Source organism: Amphibalanus amphitrite, unplaced genomic scaffold, assembly GCF_019059575.1.
Source record: "Amphibalanus amphitrite isolate SeventyFive unplaced genomic scaffold, NRLGWU_Aamphi_draft 000161F_arrow, whole genome shotgun sequence".
NCBI classification, from domain to species: Eukaryota; Metazoa; Arthropoda; class Thecostraca; order Balanomorpha; family Balanidae; genus Amphibalanus; species Amphibalanus amphitrite.
In genome coordinates, this window is record NW_024881656.1 from 519,737 (window position 1) to 541,938 (window position 22,202).

General features: G+C 45.7%; 1 protein-coding gene across 1 annotated transcript in view; it reads left to right on the plus strand.

Moving 5' to 3' along the window:
- LOC122383346 (serine/threonine-protein kinase/endoribonuclease IRE1-like) overlaps nucleotides 1-22,202 on the plus strand; it is a 128,069-nt gene that overhangs the window by 44,724 nt on the left and 61,143 nt on the right. Inside the window, exon 5 of the mRNA XM_043369652.1 lies at nucleotides 14,348-14,517. Within this exon, the coding sequence (XP_043225587.1) occupies nucleotides 14,348-14,517 (170 nt within the window). The remainder of the gene's footprint in view (nucleotides 1-14,347; nucleotides 14,518-22,202) is intronic.

Consider the following 22,202-nt stretch of genomic DNA (forward strand, 5'->3'; position numbering starts at 1 on the left):
TTTGGTTTCCATCGACAAATTTGACAGGGCTTTCGAACGCCGTCTGAATTTTGCGGATCCGTCCAGTAGTTTCGGAGATACGAGGGGGGGGGCAAAAAATAGCCCCCCCCCCCACCAGGTCGCGTTATAAACAGACCCCACCAGGGCGCGGGCTAATTAAGCTCTCAGTATAATCAACACTTTTCGGCTGGTAAAATTACATTACAAGCATTTTAACCCGCGCCCCGCTGGGCTATTCAGCCGTACGCGCCCTGCTGAGGGGGGGGGCAGATTTTGTACTTGTCTTTGTAAAAGCACGAACTATCCACACGGATATGGTTTTTACAGTTCTTAGTCATATGAGGTACATAAAGCGAGGGTAAAACGCGACACATACAAATAAAAACAAAACACATGCATACACGCCTATTCCTACTAAAATCAGCTTTAACCCGCGCCCGGCTGGGGGTCCTGGATTTCCACGCCCTGCTGGGGGGGGGGTGTTTGAACACCCCCCTTCTAACTCGGCTCCTGGGCCACGTAGCGATACGCAGAAGGCGGCGTTCGAAAGAGCGTCAAAAATAATGAGGAAATCACTTCGGTCAATTTTTTGGTCAGGTCAAAGGTCAGGTCACCAGAGGTCATTGAAGGCAAATTTTCGCCGATTTCCAGGTCGAATGTCGAAAATTTCCAAGAAGCCAACGCATAACTCGGGAACCAATAGAGCTACAGCGCCGCGGAAAAGCGCATTCGATAGCCCTATTAACGCCCTTTCTGAGTAATTTTCTCAGATTTGACCTAACGTCAACGGTTTTGCCTGCAGGGGGCAAAAACTGCAAAAATAGCCGATTTTTTCGGAAACAGTTTTTCTGCAATAACTTTTGACCCAAGCATTGTACGAGCTTACTTTTACCGGCATCGTGTTCCTCTCGTCAAGACGCATCGAACGAACTATAATTTGACCTTGAAAGGTCAACTTGAAAATTTGACCTCAGGTCAAGGTCATGACCTGACCGGAAAGGGTCATGTTGCATATCAGTCGATCCGTATCGTCGAGCTGAACACATCTAAGGCGTTTTCATCGCTCTAGCATGCCTCTATCAAAAGTTATTTGCGAAAAACTGTTAGATACCATTCGTGACCTAAGATGACCTCAGGGCATAAACAGGGGTCACAGACACCATTTTCATGTTCAGTGTGTCTAAACCACTTGTAATTCAGTGTTTGGGAGTGTTTATAATGTCTTTCGTCCAAAACAGGCGCATTTCAATTTTCTCCCATTGACTTATAATGGTGAGGTCGCAAAATTGACCTGACCTTAGGTCATCGATATCAAAATTCTGAGATATACATTTTGTACATGCTAATGCTCTTAGCAATCGCTGAAAGTTTCAAAGCGATCGGTCACTCGGTGTAGCTATGACAGACATTGAAACTTTTTATGAGGTGAGGTCACTTCGAGTGACCTGGTGACCTGACCTTGAATGACCTTGGTCTGAAATTTTCACAACATGTGTAGAATTGATGTATGATAAGGTGTACCAAAAACGGCGGCGGTCCGCGCCGCCGTTTTTTGAGATATTCGCGAAAAACCACAGGGGGGGGTGTTCAAACACCCCCCCAGCAGGGCGCGGGTTAAGTGACCTGAGAGAGGAGCCGCTGCTGCAGCTGTCTCTTAAACTTCCCGATAGAGATGTTCTCGCAGCCGTATGTAAGTCTATTCCTTTCCAGAGCTGCGCGGTACGCTTCCCGGTTACCGTTCTGACTCTTGGTAGAGATAAAAGATTGTCCTGTCTGGTGTGTCGCAAACGATTGGGAATGTCGCGGTTTGTGTAAAAGGGTCGGCAAGACTCGTTGGTGTGTGGTTGTTCGTGTTTTGGCAAGTGTGTGGTGGCCGTCGTTTCTGAGTGTTATACCCGTGTCGTGTGCTCGTGTATGTGGTATGAGAGCTTTGATATATGTAGGTGAAGTTTGATTTTCTGGTGTATGTACTTTGTGATAAAGCCTTAGACGGTGTAGGTGTCTTCTTTTGGATAGTCAATCCCAGCCAAGCTCATTCCGCAGTTTATCAGATGGTGTTCTAAAAAGCGTTCCGGTGATCAGTCTGGCAACTCTGTTTTGCAGAGTCTCTAGTCGTGTTGCGTCTCTTGCAGGGATATGACCATCAAATATCGTGTCACAATGGTCAAAATGAGGGAGGAGGTATGGTTTGTGGATTTGGTCCAAAGTATTTCGAGGTAGATATTTTGCAATGGAATATAGAGGACTAATCGTCTTGGTGATTTTAGTTAATCTTCCAGGCGGTGGGGGGGGGGCAATTTTTTGCCCCCCCCCCTTTAGTTTTTCCGATATATCTCGAGAACCGCTGCGCCGATCGTCACCAAACTTTCAGTACCCTCCCGGGAGCAGCTAGCGCACATGGTGACCAAAAATTTTTCCAAAAGCTATGATAGGTTGGCCGCTAATGACGTCAGAGTGACGTCATTTTTGCCATTTTCGACCCAAAAAAAAGGTTTCGCGGGAAGAGCTGTCAGGCCTACAGCTTTAGAGATACAGAAAAATGTTTCAGACATAAAAGGTGTAAAATTAAAAGGGCTACAAAACTGCCATTTCGGTTTTTCGAATTTTTTTGGATTTTGACCCCCAAAAATAAAAAAAAATAGATTTTTTGAATATAATAGCCAAAAAGTTTTTTGAATTTCGAAAAAACGGAATATATGTGATAGCCCCTACCGCCTTCTATCTACATACCAAATTTGAGATCGATACCTCTTTTTTTGGCGAAGTTATAGCGAAAAAACTGTTCAAAATTGATGACGTCAAATTTTCAAACTCAATTTTTAGCAATTCTAGACCTTGTAGCGCAAAACAAAGACCACCATTAGACTCCCCGTGACGAGCTGCATCGAATCGATACCCATTTTATGCATAAATATCAACTTTGAAATTTGACCTTTTTTGACCTGACCTTGACCTGACCTCCACCAGAAAGTGACCCAAACCGTACCTGATGGTCTTATAACCAACACCATTGAGTTGGAAATGAAAAACTGGCCATAAAACATGCATCGCATAACCTTAGTAAAGTTGGGCTCATGTGGTGACCCTTGGTGACCTTTGGTGACCTGACCTGTGACCTGACCTGGTATGACCAGTGACCTCTAATAGCAACATATGTACTAGACAACTGACGCCTTATCGCTGATTTTCGACAAAATGCGTTTTACTCGGTGTTATAGCGCTTTCCCTAGAAGCCCCGTGAACGGTGAAACATTTTATCTTTGACCTGACCTGTGACGTCATCGGTGACCCCGAGGTCAATGAAATTTGGTTTCCCTCGACAAATTTGACAGGGCTATCGAACGCCGTTTGAATTTTCCGGATCCGTCCAGTAGTTTCGGAGATACGGGGGGGCAAAAAGTGCCCCCCCCCCCCACCGCGCGGAAGGTGGCTGGTAGGCCCACCGCCTGCCGGGTTAAAATTTCGTTAACCTTCGCCCCAGTTGGGGGGGGGGGCATATGTTACCACCCTGTCGCGTTTTTTGCGCGTGAATAAAGAACCGCGGCGCGTAGCGACGCGCCGCTTGGGGTAGCTTCTGGTGCATCAATTTTTGACAATGTGTGAAATTTTTGACCCCAGGTCATGTCAGGTCAGGTCACAAGGTGAAGTTAACTGACCAAGCCTCAAAAAAGTTTGCAGTCATGTCCAGCCTGCAGTGTATGTCAGAAAGGTTTCAAACTTGGTGGATTGCATGATGTTATAGGAACCTACAATTTGTATATCTCGGTTTTTTATATCCGTGACCTAAGTTCAGGTCAGTGGCGTGACCTTTCCATTATAAGTCAATGGAGAAAAATGAAAATGCCTCTAGATCCGTGTGTACGCATAGGAACAGTCCAAATATTTCAGAATCACAATGATTTGGACAACCCGTGATGACCAAGGTGTCATTTTTGCTGATAGCCTCTAGAGAGGTCATCCGAGGTCATTTGAGGCTACAAGCAGATTTTTGCAAATAACTCGCGATTGGAAAGAGATAGAACGCAGGGGATGGTCTCATTGTGTTTGTCTTGTTGAGACGCATCGACTGATATGCAACATAACCTTTTCCGGTCAGGTCATGACCTTGACCTGAGGTCAAATTTTGAAGTTGACCTTTCAAGGTCAAATTATAGTTCATTCGACGCGTCTCGGCGAGAGGAACACGATTCTGGCAATAGAAATGTCGCTGCACTGAAAACACTTTGGAAGAACGTTAAGAACGTACAGGGGTATTAAGACCCCTGTGGGGTAAAATGTTATGCCACCGTTTTTCAGAACCCCCATGGTTCTTCACGTAGACGGCTTTGCATTCTCATCAAAAGAATCCACACGATTCTTCCAAAGACTCTTATGAGGTTTAGGGTTTATAATAAGAGCGTTCTTAGCACCTAGATAAGAACCCCAAAGGGTCTGTGAAGAAGTCCCTGAGGTTTATAGGGAAACCACCCTGTGTTCTGAATATCGGTTGCAGAACCCTTTCAGTTCTATTGCAATACCGCAAAATCCCCGTTCATTCGTCCATTGAACCTCCCATGCATGGCTATCGACCTGCGCCGTCACATCTGCTGCGCAAACACAGTATTTAAAACACCTTAAAATTTATCACCTTCCTCTTTACTCTGAGCAATCAGCCTGCAAGTCTACAGTCAGGAACAACCAGCCCGCAACCAGCGCATGCGATCAGCCCGCAACCAGCTCGCGTTCCGCCTGCGATCAGCCCGCAATCAGCCTGCAGGAACGATTTCCCCTCGGCCGTGTCACTTGCCTTAGGTACACATCCAAGCCAAAGAACTCCAGAGCCTTTCGGGCATGTTTAATTATTCAGGCTGATTCCTTCACGCTCAGGTATGCTTTCTGTACAAATATGAACACATTTTTAGCTTTAGCAAGTGGATGTTTTCCCAAACACAGTATGCGCTATCGCCCATGTCAGCAGCCGGGTGGCGATATCGCATTCTCCCAAATCACATACAGTTTCTCCTTTCACCACCAGCTTCAAGCCAGCGTTTTCGACGATGTCGACGTCTCCGCGCGCCAGGACGCTCTCCTCAGACTCCAGGGCCTCAATCAGAGCGGGATGGCCTCGTCCCCTAGAATGAAGAGTCGGGCGGATGCGTTGTTCAACAGGCAGGGAGTAAAGAAAGTTAGATTGACTTCAGAGACCATGAGCCTACTCCAAAAATAAAATAATGCACTTAACATATAAAGTGCAGCCAGATAAAATATTACACTAATCAGCAAGAACATACCTACGTTTATTAAAATCAGCCAAATTTATACCTAAATCAGTTGACCCCAAAATGGCAAGCTGATTCTATTCCTGATTTATCTTCATTTGGAAGATTTGTCTAAATACCACATGCATAATTTAAGCTATGGGGCATTAATACAACATATTAATACTTACTGCATTGATTGGTCTTGCATATGAATTTTCTTCATCCAATGCATTCATCCATGCATTTGAAGAGCGTTGTGATATTGCTTATCATTGTCAATCACAAGTAATATAAATAATACACAACACTTGACAAGCCAAAAATTAACCTTATTTCAGTTCTTCAATATTCGATTACTTGCTATTCACCCAGTCTTGCACCAGCCGCTCGTCACTGCACAAAGCGTGATCCAACGCGATCGAAAGATGGCGATCGCTTCCGGTAGACGCTAGAACGTGGTACCGCGGGCGTGGTATTGATGAAAGCCATTACACTGATTAAACCACAACCCCTTCTTCTTAAACCCGATGCTAGTTCGTGCAAAACCTTCAAAGGGTTTATCTTTCGCGCGCTTTGCGTGACGTAATATCACGTGACTAGGGAGAACGAAGAAGAACCGGTGTTGGTCGAGTTGAAGCCCCCTGGGGCCGCTAAGACTGCACGCGAAGAAGCAGCACGTGTCTTCGGTCTATGTGAAACACTGTGTGTGTTCTTCATGAACCAGACGTTCTGCTTCGCCTCTAGGCCAGTTTACCCTAATACCCAAAAAACCTAAGTGTGGAATATTTTAAGATGCTTTTGCATTACGTTCTTTCAACTTGTTTTCAGTGTGCTTTTTGTAGTCGAAGGTTATTGTCGAAAAACACTTTTCGTAAAAACAGCTATTTTGGGAGTTTTTGCCCTCTGGAGGCTAAACCGTTGACCTGAGGTCAATTTTGATGATAACCTTATCAAAAGAAAAGTTCAAAAGCTATCGATTGCTTCTCCATGCGTTTTTTAGCTACCATAGTTCCTGAGATAACGGCATGTTTTCTGAAAAATATAATTACCATTGGCAAATTTTGACCTTTGATGACCTCTGGTGACCCCAATATTGCTCCAAGATGAAAAATGACTGAAATACTTTCAAACGTACGCATTGAGAGCTATCGACTGCTTTTTACCGCGTCTTTCTAGCCCTCTTAGTTTTTGAGTTAGAGGTAGGTGGTAACATATGCCCCCCCCCCCCCACTAGGGCGAAGTTGGCTGAGACCGCCACTGGGGCGCGGGTTAACGTGTTCGTGAAATCGTAGATCTTTCGAAAAGGTCATGCCAAGGTGTTTGTGCGACTCGTTGGTGGGAATTGGATGGGCACCGAAGGATAGCTCATAGGTGGTTTACTTTCGTTGCTGCGGGAAAATGGGGTGCGTATTATTTAGGCCAGGGTTCATCATGTCCAGGGCACGATGTGTCCAGTGTTCGAAATGGCCAGTGCCTTGAATTGGTCAGTGTTCATATTGTCCAGGGATTGCATGGTCCAAATGTGGCCAAATGGCTGCAGATAGGGTAAATTCAAAGAGGCCAGGGTTCATAATGTTTAGGGCACGATGTGTCCAGTGTTCGAAATGGCCAGGGCTCATAAAGTCCAGGACACGATGTGTTCAGTGCCCAAAATGGCCAGTGCCTTGAATGGGCCAGAGTTCATAGTGTCCAGGGATTACATAGTCCAGCCAACCTAACCTAACCTAACCTAACCTAACCTAACCTAACCCAACCTAACCTAACCTAACCTAACCTACCCCTAACCCTAACTCTCCTTAACCCGCGCACCGACGGGGGGGGCGGATATCCGCCCCCCCCCCTGAGGTTTTTCGCGAATAGCGGGAAAACCTACGCGCCGCGAAATTTGGTATGACTATTCCCTTATCAATTTTACACATGGTGTGCAAGTTTAAACCGCCTACCTTTCAAGGTCAGGTCACCAGGTCACTTTGAATGACCCAACCTCAAGTCACTTTTTTGCAACTTTGTCACCGTGCCAGAGCTACAGTAGATGTCGGAGGCCTTTGAAAGTCGCAGGATGTTATTAGGTCATTAGTAGCTACAATTTGTATATCTCGGAATTTTGATATCGGTGACCTAAGGTCAGGTCAATTTCGCGACCTCCCCATTATAAGTCAATGGGGAAAAATCAACTCCCTGTTTTTACCACTAAAACGGGTCGGAATGGCCCCATATACCATACATGACTTCATATACGATCAACCTTCACTACCTTGAGGTCTGTATTGCTGTTGGGCAGCTGTGAGGTCATGTGACGTCATCAAAGGTCACCAAAGGTTTTTGGGCAATAACTCCGTACAGGAACAAGATACAGACGCGTGGATGGTCTCATTGCGTTCAGCTCGTCAAGACGCATCGAATGATATACATGATGACCTCGAGGTCACGTGACCTGAGGTCAACCTTTGACCTTGACCTTTCGAGGTCAACATATATATCATTCGATGCGGATTGACGAGAGGATCACGATGATGCCCTTAGTTTGTTCCTATCTTGACTAATTCGAAAGTTATTCGAGAAAAACTCTCTCCATATTTAGCGCCGCCATTTTGACTTTTTCGACCCCTGTGACGTCATCTTTGACCTGACCTGAAAATGACCTTTGTAAAAATTGTAGATCTTGACCGTGCGTATCCGATGCCGTTTACCGCTTGTCGCTATCTTGCTTCGTTTTCGAGATCTCAGGGGGGGGCGGTCATCCGCCCCCCCCGTCGGTACTAAGTTGGCGCAGACCCCCGTCGGTGCGCGGGTTAATCCCTGGATATTATGAACTCTGGCCCATTCAAGGCACTGGGCACTTTGAACACTGGACACATCGTGCCCTGGACACTGTGAACCCTGGCCATTTTGAACACTGGACACATCGTGCCCTGGACACTGTGAACCCTGGCCATTTTGAACACTGGACACATCGTACCCTGGACATTATGAAACCTGGCCATTTCGAACAGTGGACACATCGTGACCTGGACATTATGAACCCTGGCCTCTTTGAATTTACCCTATCTGTATCCAGTTGGCCACATTTGGACCATGCTATCCCTGGACATTTTGAACTCTCGCCCATTCAAGGCACTGGCCTTGAATGGGCATATCGTACCCTGGGCACGATATGCCCATATCGTACCCTGACACTGGGCATATCGTACCCTGGACATTATGAACCCTGGGCAAAATGAATGTTCCCCGGAAAATGTCTGTTGTATGGTTTTACTTTCGTTAACACGCGCACTGCAGGGGGGGGGGGTTGTTTTCAACCCCCCCCTGTGGTTTTTCGCAAATTGCGAGAAAACGGCGGCGCGTAGCGCCGTCAAATTTTGCATACCTGTTCTCACAACTTTTGCACACCTTGAGTAAAAATTTTGACCCCAGGTGACCTATGGTCAGGTCACCAGGTCAGGTCAAGTGACCCTACCTCGAAACGTAAATTTCGAAGTTTGCAATCCCACCAAGCCCACAGTTGTTGAGATACGATCTTGAAACCCACAGGAAATAGTAAAGTCATCACGAGCTACAACTTGTATATCTCAGAATTTTTATATCGATGACCTAAGGTCAGGTCATTTTTGCGACCGGCCCATTATAAGTCAATGGGAGAAATTTCAACTTACTCTGAATGCCATCCTATGACTTCAATACGCTCAGGATCATAGTATTACAGGTCCCTGTTGGTGATTTCACCGAAACATATCACTTATGATCTTTGGAAGGTGATCTCCAGGTCATCTTAGGTCACCTGAGGTCACCAGCGGTTTTTCTTCAATAACTTCAGATTGAGTAGAGATAGAGACTCCGTTCGACGTTTATCGTGTTTTTCTCGTCAATGCGGATCGAATGATATGCAACATGACCTATTTCGGTCAGGTCATGACCTTGACCTGAGGTCAAATTTTCAACTTGACCTTTCGAGGTCATATTATATATCATTCGATGCGCCTTGACGAGCTAAGAACGATGGCGTTCGAATCGATCCTCTGTCTTGTGTGCAAGACAAGTTATTCAAGAAAAACTACTGCGAAATTCCTGTTGTGAAAATCGTAACATTTTGTCTTCGGTGACCTCTGGTGACCTCGTTTTTGACCTGACCCAAAAATGATCTTAGTATTTCTTGTCGATCTCATCTTAACCTATCCAACGCCGTTTACCGCTTGTCGCTACGTTGCGCCGTTTTCGAGATCTCAGGGGGGGTTGTTTTCAACCCCCCCCCCCTGCAGTTCGTGTTCGGCTCAGACCCGCTGCAGTGCGCGTGTTAAACGTGATTGTCCATGTTTCTCCGTATTTGTAGATTTCGTCCAGGTCGCGTTGTAACGAGAGTTGTGTTTGTTGTAATGTTGCTGCTGAGTGAGATGCGTATAGTGATGTGTCGTCAGCAAAAAATAGTATGTCATTGTCAGTGCGGTCAGAAGGATCGTTCAGGTAAATAAGCACAAGTAAAGGTCCTAAAACTGATCCCTGAGGGCAGCCTGCATTGATTTTGTGAGAATGAGAAGCGGCATTTTGAATTTTTACTTGTTGCGTTCTGTTGTTCAGGTAAGAGGTCAACCATTGAAGAAGTTTACCAGAGATTCCAAATTCATGTTTACATTTAAACAATAGTACTTTGTGTCAGATTTTATCGAAATATTTTGAAATGTCTTAGTACACTGCAGTAAAGTCGAGGCCGAAATCAAGAGAATTGTACAAGATATGGGTAAACCCGCGCCCCGTAGGGGGGGGGGGGGCGAAACGCCCCCCTGTCCTTTTCCGTCGATATCTCCTAAACGGCTTGAGATATCGCCACTAAACTTTTAGGACCCCTCCGGGCATCAATTTTACACATTACGACAAAAAAGTTATAAAGGCTATGATAGGGTGGCCACAAATGACGTCAGAATGACGCCATGTTCTGTCATTTTCGACCGAAAAAAGACCTTCGCGAGAAGACCTGTCAGGCCTACAGCTTTGAAGATACAAAAAAATGATCTGAACATAAAAGGTGTAGAATTGACATGGCTACACAACTGTGCTCTCGTATTTTTTTAATTTTTTAGTTTTGACCCCCAAAATTCAAAAAAAAAACATTTTTTTATATATTAGCCAAAAAATCCAAAAGTTTTTTGAGTTTTAACCCTCGCCGGCCGAGGGGGGGGGGCGGGTGCAGCCCCCCCCCCCATAGGGTTTTTTTCGCGATAGCTCCGAACACGCTGGCGATAGAGAGCTGAAACTTGGCATACCTGACCTTTGATCCAAGCCGGATCTTTTGACACCAACCGCATTTTTGGGTCAGGTCAGGTCACTAACCTATGACGTCATAAGTGAACCTCTGCACGGTCTTCAGATGTCGCAACTTCGCAACGCCCTCACTGCCAGAGGAGATGTCACAGGGAAATGAAACTCGCAGGATCTAGTATCCATTATGAGTCCCACAACTTGTAAATCTCGGATTTTTCCTTAAGGTCATATGAGGTCAGGTCATTTTCGTGACCTCACCATTATAAGTCAATGGGGAAAAATTCAAACTACTGTTCTGGCGCCGGGAACGATCTCCAACTATCTCAAGCACACAAAATCGTGATTTGATGCACTCCTTGCAAGGTTAGATGCGTCACTTTTGCAATGTTGACCTTGCGTGACGTCATTTATGACGTCATCAAGGTCAAATTAGTTTTTCGTCAATAACTCTTGATCAAATTGAGCTAGCGAGTCGGGAAAGGCACCAATGGACTCAGGAAGGTCTGCCGAATCGAATGATATGCGACATGACCTCTTTCGACCAACTTCTTGATCTGGGGGTGCTGACCTGACCTTGACCTGAGGTCAACACCCCAAGTTGACCTGACCCGGACAAAAAGTATGTCATTCGACGCGCCTGAGCGAGGTGAACACGATGCTGCCAAAATCGGCGCTCTGCGGCCGTTTTATGCGAAGTTATTCACCAAAAACTGAACCGTACCCTGGGGCACTTGACCTGACCTCAGAGGTCACCGGTTGACCTAGGACCTTAAAATCGGGTACCAATCTCTGCGTCTCGTAACGGCGCACACGCTCGTTTTTTCCGCGACGCGCTAGCTCCACCAGGGGCGAAACGGCGAGGGGGGTCGTACCCGCCCCCCCCCCCCTCGGCCGGCGCGTATGTAGAAAACCAATAGGTCCGGCGAGGGTTAAAAAACCGGAATATATGTGATAACACCTACCGTCTCCTATCTACATACAAAATTTCAGATCGATAACTCGTTTTTTGGCCAAGTTATAGCGAAAAAAAACTGTTCAAAAATGATGACATCAAATTTTCAAACTCATTTTTTGGCAATTCTAGACCTCGTAGAGCAAAACAAAGACCTTCATTAGACTCCCCGTGACGAGCGGCATCAAATCGATACCCATTTTATGCAAAAATATCAGCTTTGAAATTTGACCTAATTTGACCTGACCTTGACCTGACCTTCACCAAAACGTGACCTAGGCTGGCCCCAAAGGCTGCCTAACCCACATAATCGCATTTGTCATGTAAAATGGACCATAAAACATGTATCGCACGACACTTTCATATTGTGACCCCCGGTGACCTGACCTCGCTGTGACCTGACCTGGTATCAGTGACCTCAGCTAGCAAAGTACGCGTTTGTTGAACAATGTACCATCGATGGTTTTCAATAAATTACCAATTTACTCGATTTTACAGCACATTTCTTGAAATGCCTGTGAACGGTGAGAATCCGACATTTGACCTGACCTGTGACGTCATCGGTTTGACCTAGGTCAATGACATTTGGTCACAAGGTAGTTCCCCGGTGGGGATATCGAACGCCGTTTGAATGTTGAAAATCGGACGGTAAATTTCCGAGATCTTAGGGGGGGGGGGCGAAACGCCCCCCCCGCCGTCCCCTACGGGTGGTAGGGTCCGCCGATAGCCCTACGGGGCGCGGGATAACGCTCGCGGGCCCGGGGGCGTTTTTCGCCCCCCTGGCGAATATTTGCGATAGCTCCCGAGCGCTTAGGGATAGGAAAGCGAAACTTTCAGTACCTTTTCTCCCATCAATTTGACATCTTCAGAATAAACAAATTCGGACCTAGCCCCATTGATGACGTCACAAGGTTAATTTTTCTAGACCCCTGCAGGCAAACTTCGGCGTCAAAGACTCAAACTTCAAATAGCTGCTAAAAATAGAGTTTTAGATATAAATAAAAATTACGAGCACGGTTGTATAGCGTTTGACCTATAGAAAAATATAAAAATGATTTTGGTGACCTGAGGTCAGAGGTCAGGTCAACGACCCCAAAATGTGGTTTTAGTTTCTCGCAAATAACTTCGACAAAAGTGGTCCTAGAGCTACGGCAGTGGTACCATCGCATTCGCCTTTTCAAGCCACGTCGAATGATATATATTTTGTTCGGAAAAGGTCAAGGTCAAAAAGTCAAGTTGATCTCATGTGACCTCGAATGACCTCTGGTTGACCTTGACACATGAAAGGTCGTTTATGATGGATTTGTACCCGCTGATCACGAATCTGGCATCTATTTTGCTCTAAGCCTTCATTTAGAGCTTCCCGATGGCAAAATTGTCTTGTTTATTATTACTAACTTGAATCAGTGACAGGGGATACCCTTACTGAGGGGGATACTCTAGCTAGGGGATACTCTAGGGGATACTCTAGCAGTGATACTCTTCTGTGACCTTGACCTTTGAGCAGCCTTGTATCGTAAGATGAACCACAAATAGGGAACTGATAAGCCTCAAAACATTTCAAAACATCTTGGAAGTTAGCACGCAAGATGTGCGAAAAAGCGCCAAGTTTGAGGTCAATTTTGAGCGTGACCTTGACCTTTGATGTTGAGCACATTTTCGGAATCCTCAGATTCTCTTCTTTCATTTGACACCCAATTTTGCCGGTTTGATGCAGCCTGCCGTCCTCTAGAAGGCTTACTTTGAGATCACCACACATGTGCCGGTTTTTGCCTTTGACCTTGACCTCTGACCTTGAAAATTGAACTGAGGTCAAAAATTTTAGGTGCTTTAGAATCGTTGTGTAAGGACCTTTCGTATGGTATCACTTTTGTTTCCGTAGCTCCCTTATTTACGGAGTTAGAGAGGGGGCGGGGCGAAAAACTCCCCCCCCCCGGGCTGCGGTGGTTGGGATTACCCTCCGGGCCCGGCCGGGTTAAGTAGTGTAATTGGAGTTCAGTGCTGTGGTTCTTGCGATAGCCGCTTTGTTTCTCTGTAAGAAGTGAGTTGCTCGTAATGTGAGTGTAAATGTTTTTGAATTTTTTTCAAAGACCTTGGAGACAGCTGATAAAATGCTTATTGGCCGGTAACTTGTTGGATCTGATGGTGAGCCCTTGTTTTTGAATATCGGTTTGATAACAGCTGTCTTGAAAGTTTGAGGATATATACCTAGGGAAAGAGACTTGTTGAATAATTGAGGCAGTGGTCCTGCAATCAAAAGCGCTGTTAGTTTGATAAATTTTACAGGGAGGCCGTCTGGTCCGGTTGATTTGTTGGAGTCTAGTGAGTTTAGCATTTCTAGTACCTCTTGTTCGTTTGTTGTAATTTCGTGAAGCGTTGGAACTGGTTCTTGTTCTAGTTGGATTGTGCTGGATTGATGCATTCGGTCGTTCAGTATGTCTAGCGTCGATTGCAGAGCAAACAAGTCGTTAAGAAGTGTCGCCTTTTCTTTGTCGTCAGTCAAAAAGTCCCCGTTGTGTCCTAGAAGTGGTGGGATACAGTCGCGTTTTGTACGTCCAATCAGAGCGCGCATCGTTTTGTGATATTTGTAAGTATTTTGTTTTTCAGCTAACATTTTCTATGTTCGCGTTATTATTTTCCACCCTGTTGGTCCAGCAGATAACAAGTTTTGTGAAAATCGAAAGGATTGGGAACGAGAAACAGAACAAAGCACACATGCTAAAGACTTTGAAAGCCAAGTAAAAGGCACATGAAATTTGTTATAGTAAAAAACAAAATGTTCCGTGCCACCATGAATAAACGTATATGACTTTGAGTCGGCGACAAGCCTGCACATTGCAAATGCTGAAGTGTGATATTTAAAATGGCTGTGGTTCACTTTATTTTCTTATTCATTTACAAGGTACTACCACGTGGAAAAGTCAAAAAGATTCTACTTCATCGCTATGGAGCTGGCAGCCGGCACAGTGGAAGACTACGTGGAAAGGAAGCAGCACACTTCAGAGATTGATGAAATGGCCATCCTCCGAGACTCGTCCATTGCACTTGAATGGCTACACGGCCAGACTATAAGTAAGTGGCATCATAACCCTCGCACTTGTAAGTGGGTCGGATGGACCCCTCCCCCTCGGTTTTTCGCGAATAACTCGAGCGAAAGCGGCCGAGCACGACGAGACGTTAAGTACTCTTGATTTAACCCGCGCCCCTTTTTTTTTGGGGGGGGGAGCGCTGAAACGGCCCCCTCTCTCCAGGGGTGCCGTTTTCCAAAAATGATTGGTAGGGTCCAAAAAACGGGGGACGCCATTTATGACGCGCTTACAAAGGTAGGGTACCACTAAACTTGCCTTTCTCATCAGATTTCAGCCACTATTTTTCCGGTTTGGTGATTGAATTTGACAATAAAAATTAAAACATTCAAAAAACTGCTTGGAGATCTAGGTACATACCACCAAACCCAATGCACAAAACGCGTGTCTATGTAGGCATTAGCCCGGCAGACGGTGGGCCTCCCGGCCACCTTCCGCGCGGTGGGGGGGGGATTTTTTGCCCCCCCCCCCGTATCTCCGAAATACTGGACGGATCCGGAAAATTCAAACGGCGTTCGATAGCCCTGTCCAATTTGATGAGGGAAACCACATATCATTGACCTCAGGGTCACCGATGACGTCACAGGTCAGGTCAAAGATAAAATGTTTCACCGTTCACGGGGCTTCTAGGGAAAGCGCTATAACACCGAGTAAAACGCATTTTGTCGAAAATCAGCGATAGGGCGTCAGTTGTCTAGTACATATGTTGCTATTAGAGGTCACTGGTCATACCAGGCTAGGTCACAGGTCAGGTCACCAAAGGTCATCAAGGGTCACCACATGAACCCAACTTTACTAAGGTTGTGCGATGCATGTTTTATGGCCAGTTTGTCATTTCCAACTCAATGTTGTTGGTTATAAGACCATCAGGCACTGTTAAGGTCACGTTCTGGTGGAGGTCAGGTCAAGGTCTGTCATTTATGGGCCTCCTGACAAGTATGGTTGCGGTTGGTGGCAGGCCGTAGCCAGGCGAAGTCAGCGAGGGGACCGGCCGTGCGCGGCTTTGTGCGCACGTTAAACTTTGGACTCTAAATTCTGCCATAGAATCGGAATTGCGCGATCGGAGGGAAGAGGGCAGGGTCATCGCAACAAGCTTCGCTTAGCGGTGGCTCTGTCCTTGTGAATCCTTCCCATCAAAAGGTTCGGACTAAATTTATAAAAAAAAAATAGAAAAGTCAGGTAAAAAAGATCAATTTTCAAAGTTGATATTTTTGCATTAAAATGGGTATCGATTCGATGCAGCTCGTCACGGGGAGTCTAATGGTGGTCATTGTTTTGCGTTATGAGGTCTAGAATTGCTAAAAATTGAGTTTGAAAATTTGACGTCATCAATTTTGAACAGTTTTTCGCTATAACTTGGCCAAAAAAGAGGTATCGATCTCAACTTTGGTATGTAGATAGAAGACGATAGGGACAATCACATATTACCGTATTTTTAAATTCAAAAACGTTTTTGGTTTTTCGGCTATTATATTCAATTTTTTTTTTTGGGGGGGGGGGTGAAAATCAAAACAATTGAAAACATCCAAGATCGCAGTTTTGTAGCACTCTAAATTCTACACCTTTTCTGTTTGAAACTTTTTTCTGTATCTCTAAGGCTGTAGGCCTGACAGCTCTTCTCGCGAAACCTTTTTTGGGTCGAAAATGGTAGAAATGACGTCACTCTGACGTATTAGCGTCTAACCTATCATAGCCTTTGGAAACATTTTTGGTCACAATGTGCAGTAGCTATTCACGGGAGGGTACTGAAAATTTGGTGACGATCGGCGCAGCTGTTCTCGAGATATATCGAAAATGTAAGGGGGGCAAAAAATGCCCCCCCCCCCACCGCCTGGAAGGCTAGTGTCACAGGACACGCTCGTTTTTTCCCGCGAAGCTCTAGCTCGATCAGGGACCGAACGGTTCATAATTGCCCTTTTCATCAAGTGATATCTGACAGAATATTGGTAGGGCTCATGGGCGGCGCCACCGGGGGGGGACGGGGGGGGGGGGGACAAGTCCCCCGCTATCGAAAGTTAGGGGGGTACAGTACCCCCCCCTATCGGCGAGGCCCGTTCAATAGTTGATAATAATGCGTTGTATGTAGAGTTATCCGTCGCATAATGCATCGTTGGTTAATCAAGGCAGGTTCTGAATAAAGATTGCTGTTGGGATGTATCGCAGGGGGTCCTGGCCATCTGCAAAAGGTGTGGAGCTGTGATGCCTGTAGCTATAAGGTGATCGGCAGGGCCTCGGGGATCGTGCCCCCCTTTTTGGGGCGCCAGGCAGGGTTATTACCTCCCCACCCCACTGCCAGACCCCATTGCCGACAAAACCAAGTTTACTGAAATTCCATAGATTTCCGTTACTATATGGATATTTTCCATTCCTAATTAGTCAAATTCAAGCATGGCAGTTCTACCACAGGAACCATTTGAAATATATGCCATTTAACCCCAGCACTTGTGGGGAGAAGTGTTCGGATAGATCACAGGCAGGACCAAAAAAGCACGCAGTAGCCCAAGACCTTATAATTGGGTAGCATCGGCTCCCTCTCGTCAAGGGGTTCGCTAGCACTCGTTTTTTTTCCTGCAAAACTAAGTTCGGTCGGCGGCCGAACGGCTGGGGGTCTAATCGAGCCCCCCATCCCTCCCCTTCTTACGTCAGCGGCTGTGAAAATGCCAAATTACCAGCTGTTGAAACATGGCAGTTGCTTTTGCATGAGTGCACGAAAGGGTTTTAGGTAGTTACGTGATACGTGAAAGGTTCTACATGAAAACTGAGATACACCAGCTTATCAAATTGTGCTCACTGTGGTGCGCTCGGTTTTACCTTGACTAGTCTTCGAATTCTGGGGTGAAACAGACCAGTCAAGAAACCTGTTCCATAAGGAGAGCCACTAATGCTAAAGAGATGAGGGATGAGGTTTACAGAGACCTTCATTACCTCCCAAAGGGGGTGCCCCGCCATTTGCAAATCCCTGCTGTAGTTGTTACGATTGGAGGGTGAATATGAGAACGATGCAGGTCGTGCCAGCTCGATCATGGCGAACACAATGGTGCGGACATCACAGCTCTACTGCCATTTTTGACGAAGTTAATCAACAAGGATCGGAATCCTACCCTGGGGCATTTCACCTGCAGAGGTCGCCGGACCTGAGAACCTTTCACTCGATTTTTTTTCAACGGTGCATGCGCTCGTTTTTCCTGCGAAGCTCTTGGTAAGTAAAATCCATCAGAAACTGTGATCAAATAACGGCTGGTAACCTTCCATGACCTAGCATGACCTTTTGAGTGACCACCGATGGCATGACCACTGACAGCTAGCCATTAGCTGCACCCTGACCGTTGCATATGGATCAGGTGGTGATGTCATGATTCTGAAATTACATTGCAGTTTTGGCGCACTTGTCAGGGCAGAAGACATTCCCACTTTTCCTCCATGACTAACTATATGATGGTGAAGCCATGAAGCTGACCAGACGTAAGATCGAAAATTTGAAAGTACGAAACGTAAGAATAGTTGGCACTGCTACTCATACCTAAGCAATGCGCAGCTTGTAGGAAACTAGCTTTGAGTTGGCAAAACTGCAAATTTTGAGTTAGAGGCAAGGATGCTTGAAAAGGTGATCGATCTTAGGTGTCCTAGGATAAGTTTGGAAACGGGATGCACCATTCGATGTGTTTTGGGCATTGCCAAGTTTCGCGGCGTTACGTGCCTCGTTTTTTTTTTGCATACACGATAAGTATCTACTTTTGGAATTTTCGGTCAGGCAAGCCCCCGTCCCCGTCCCCCTATCGAAAACCCGTGGCGCCGCCCCTGGTAGGGCTCACGGAACATTGGTAGGGCCCATATAAACATTGATAGGGCTCGAGTCCTACCAGGCCTATACAAAACGACGCCCCTGCCTCTCTCCTTTTCAGTCGATATCTTCCAAAGCATAGCAGATATCGCCAGGGAACTTTCAGGACCACTCCGGGCATCAATTTTAACACGCGCACTGCAGCGGGTGTGAGCCGAACACGAACTGCAGGGGGGGGGGGGTGAAAACAACCCCCTGAGATCTCGAAAACGGCGCAACGTTGCGACAAGCGGTAAACGGCGTTGGATAGGTTGAAATGAGATCTACAAGAAATACGTAGATCATTTATGGGTCAGGTCAAAAACGAGGTCAGCAGTGGTCACCAAACTCAAAATGTTGCGATTTTTTAGCGATCTCGACATCCCTCCATATTTCCCGCTTTATCTCGGGAACTAGATGAGCTAGAAAGTTGCAAAAAAAGCATTTGATAGCTGTTGCAACGCCCTTTCGCTAAACTCTCCTCAGATTTGACCTAAGGTCAACGGTTAAGCCTATAGAGGTCATGTAATATCAGATCAATATTGCAAATTTCCCGGAAATGCTTTTTCTGCAATAACTTTTCTTCCCAAAGAGATAGAGAAAAAATTCACACATAATCGTTTTTAGCTCGTCAAGACGCATCGAATGGTATATAATATGACCTCGAAAGGTCAAGTTCAAAATTTGACCTCAGGTCAAGGTCAACCTGACCGAAATAGGTCATGTTGCATAGCATTCGATCCGCATTGACGAGACAAACACGATAAACGTCGAGCGGAGTCTCTATCTCTATTCAATTAAAAGTTATTGAAGAAAAACCGTCACCTCAGGTCACCTGGTGACCTGAGGTGACCTGAGATCGAGGTCATGTTAGGTCAAACATTGACCAAACTAGGTCAAGTTGCATCTTGCTCGACGCGTCTTGATAAAATAAGCGAGATGGTGAAAGAATGACGTTTCTATGTCCCATACTTCTCGAGTTATGTCCGAAATTGCATGCCGGGCCCCAAAAAGTGACCTGACCTAAGGTCACAGAAATAAAAATTTTGAAATGAACAAAATGTTCCTTATGGTCTCCTTATATGTTCCTGAAAGTTTCATAGCATTTAGTCAAATGTTGTGGATGTAGCACAGCGTCAAACTTTTTATGAGGTGAGGTCACTTATCGTGACCTGGTGACCTGACCTTGCATGACCTACCACTAATTTTTTAGAGGTGATGTAAAATTGTTTGATGAATAGCTATACAAAGTTTCAAAGTGGTACCTTCACTGGTTTTTGAGTTACAGCGAACAAACAGAGGGGGGTTGAAAACACCCCCCTTCCCCCTGCAGTGCGCGTGTTAAATCTTGTGACCAATTTTTTTCCAAAGCTTCCTATAGGTTGGCCGCAAATGACGTCAAAGTGACGTCATGTTCTGCCATTTTCGACAAAAAAGGTTTTGCGCGAAGAGCTGTCATGTCTACAGTTTTAGAGGTAGAACAAATTTTCCAGAATAAAAAGGTGTAGAATTAACCCGCGCCCCGCTGGGCTATTCAGCCATACGCGCCCTGCTGGGTGGGGGGGGGGGCAGATTCTGCCCCCCCTGTCTAACTTCCGAACCGATGGTCGTAGAAAGACGGGGAAAACGGCAATCGAAAGCTCTCAACAAGGCGGATCTTAAGAGCCCAAATTTTTTTGCTTAATCCGGCACCGCCTGGGCTATTTCCGTACCCACGACAGCCTGGGGGGTCGGATCCGACCCCCCCCCCCTGTTATCTCGAGAACCAATGGTCGTATCGAGCCCCGCGAGGCGGCGTTCGAAAGGTCTCTACAAGACCTTCCCAAAGCACTCTTAAGATTTTAAGATTGAGGTCAACTTTCGGGTCAAGGTCAGGTCAAAGGTCAAATTCAGGGGTTTTGCATGATTAGGCTTACGGACAGCGGAATCGATAGCTGCTGCTCGAAACTCACCAAAAATGACCTCAAAGGCCTAGTGAAGGTACCATGTGTGTATAGGGGTCATACTGAGTACGGGTCAAGGTCAGGTCAGGTCACGAAAGGTCACGGTTTTCAATTTCTGCTACATGGGCGTGCGACACATGTTTTATGGCTTATTTTTCACGCCGAATCCGATGGTAATGGTTATATGTGACCCCAAGTCACTGTGCTGGTGATAAGTGTGCATTGAAAGCATAAAAAATCGTTAATACTATACGAGGGCTGAGAGAAAAGGTTAATTTTTCAACTTTTTATTTTGGACATTAAAATGCACTTTTCTAGACGAGCTTTGTCCCAGGAATCTAGTGGTGCCATTTGTTTTCACATGCGATGTTCAGAAGTACCTCTAATTCACGAAAATGTTTATGACGTAACCATGCCCTATACATGTTGGAGGTATTTTTTACAATTTGGGGGTCAAAAATCAAGGTAGAAAGTTGAAATTTGGGGCATCCAATGTTCTAATAGAGCTCTACAACATATATCCCGGTTTTTTGGAAATTCCCGAAATTTTGGATTTTATTAGCTGTTTTCCAAAAAATATAGTTTTTTGAATTTTTAGGGGTGAAAAACGCATTTTATGGAAAATCCGAGATAGCCATTTTAAAGAACTCGTTGAGCAGCGTCTTTTCATGTACTTAATTTGCAATTTGCTTTAAACCCTGATTTTTGGCGATTTTTTAAACATTTACCACTTTTTGACTAAAAACGCCATGTATTTACATCACTAAAATCGATATATCTCAAAAACGTTGACCTGGGGTGCACCACGTCGCACTCCCCCCCCCCCTTCCACACCCACACACACACTAACTCGGCTCTTGGGCCACGTGTGCGACACATGGTAAGCGGCATTCGAAAGAGCTCGAAAATCTGAAAAAAAAACTATTGTCTGCATGCTTCGTGCAATTGGGGGAAAAAATGTTGAGGAAGGCACTCTCCTCGTCCAGCGACGGCTAAAACATAAATTGATTCCTCACTTCAAAAAGTGTGAAAAGTCTTAGCGTAAGTCCGTGTAGCACACAAGTTACCAAGCGTGCCCAATACTTTCTAGCCCGCAACAAGCCCAACAAGCGCTCCCCACCCGGTCATCGGCCTGACCACTGCACTGTGGCGCTCTCATCATCCCTGATTGGATAGAATGTGACCCAGATATGCGTCACGCTCACGTGCCCGCCATATCACAGGTCACACCCGTGTCCCCGCCCCAGGCGCGGACTGTTAGTCACAAGGTCCACGCACTGCTTCAGTCTGACACGCACCTCAACGGGACAGCTACCCTGGCGATACGGGAGGGGCTCGGGAGGGTATTCAATGCAGTGCTAGAGCCAGACGCGAATCAAGCTTAATTTGGAAGCAATAGTACTATCACATGTATTCCGTTTTTTTTTCGAAACTCAAAAAACTTTTTGGATTTGTTGGCTTATACATCCCAAAAAATGTTTTTTTTTTTTAATTTTTTGGGGTCAAAACGCCAAAATTTGAAAATCGAAGATAACAGTTTTGTAACCCTTTTAATTTTACACCTTTTATGTTTTTTTGTTTTTGATCATTTTTCTGTATCTTCAAAGCTGTAGGCCTGACAGGTCTTCTTGCGAAGGTCTTTTTTTCGGTCGAAAATGATGACGTCATTCTGACGTCATTTGTGGCCAACCTATCACAGCCTCCGGATTTATTTTGGCCACAACGTGCATAATTGATGCCCGGATGGGTTCTGTTAATTGGGCCGTCGTATTCTTCTATTTCTTCTTCAGATAGTTTCTTGGCGACGCCTCGATTCTCCATATCCTTCATTTGTTGTTGATACGCCGTTTGGTGTTCGTATCCTAATTTGAAGAGACGGTTTTCTGTAGAGCGAAGTTTCGCCAACGC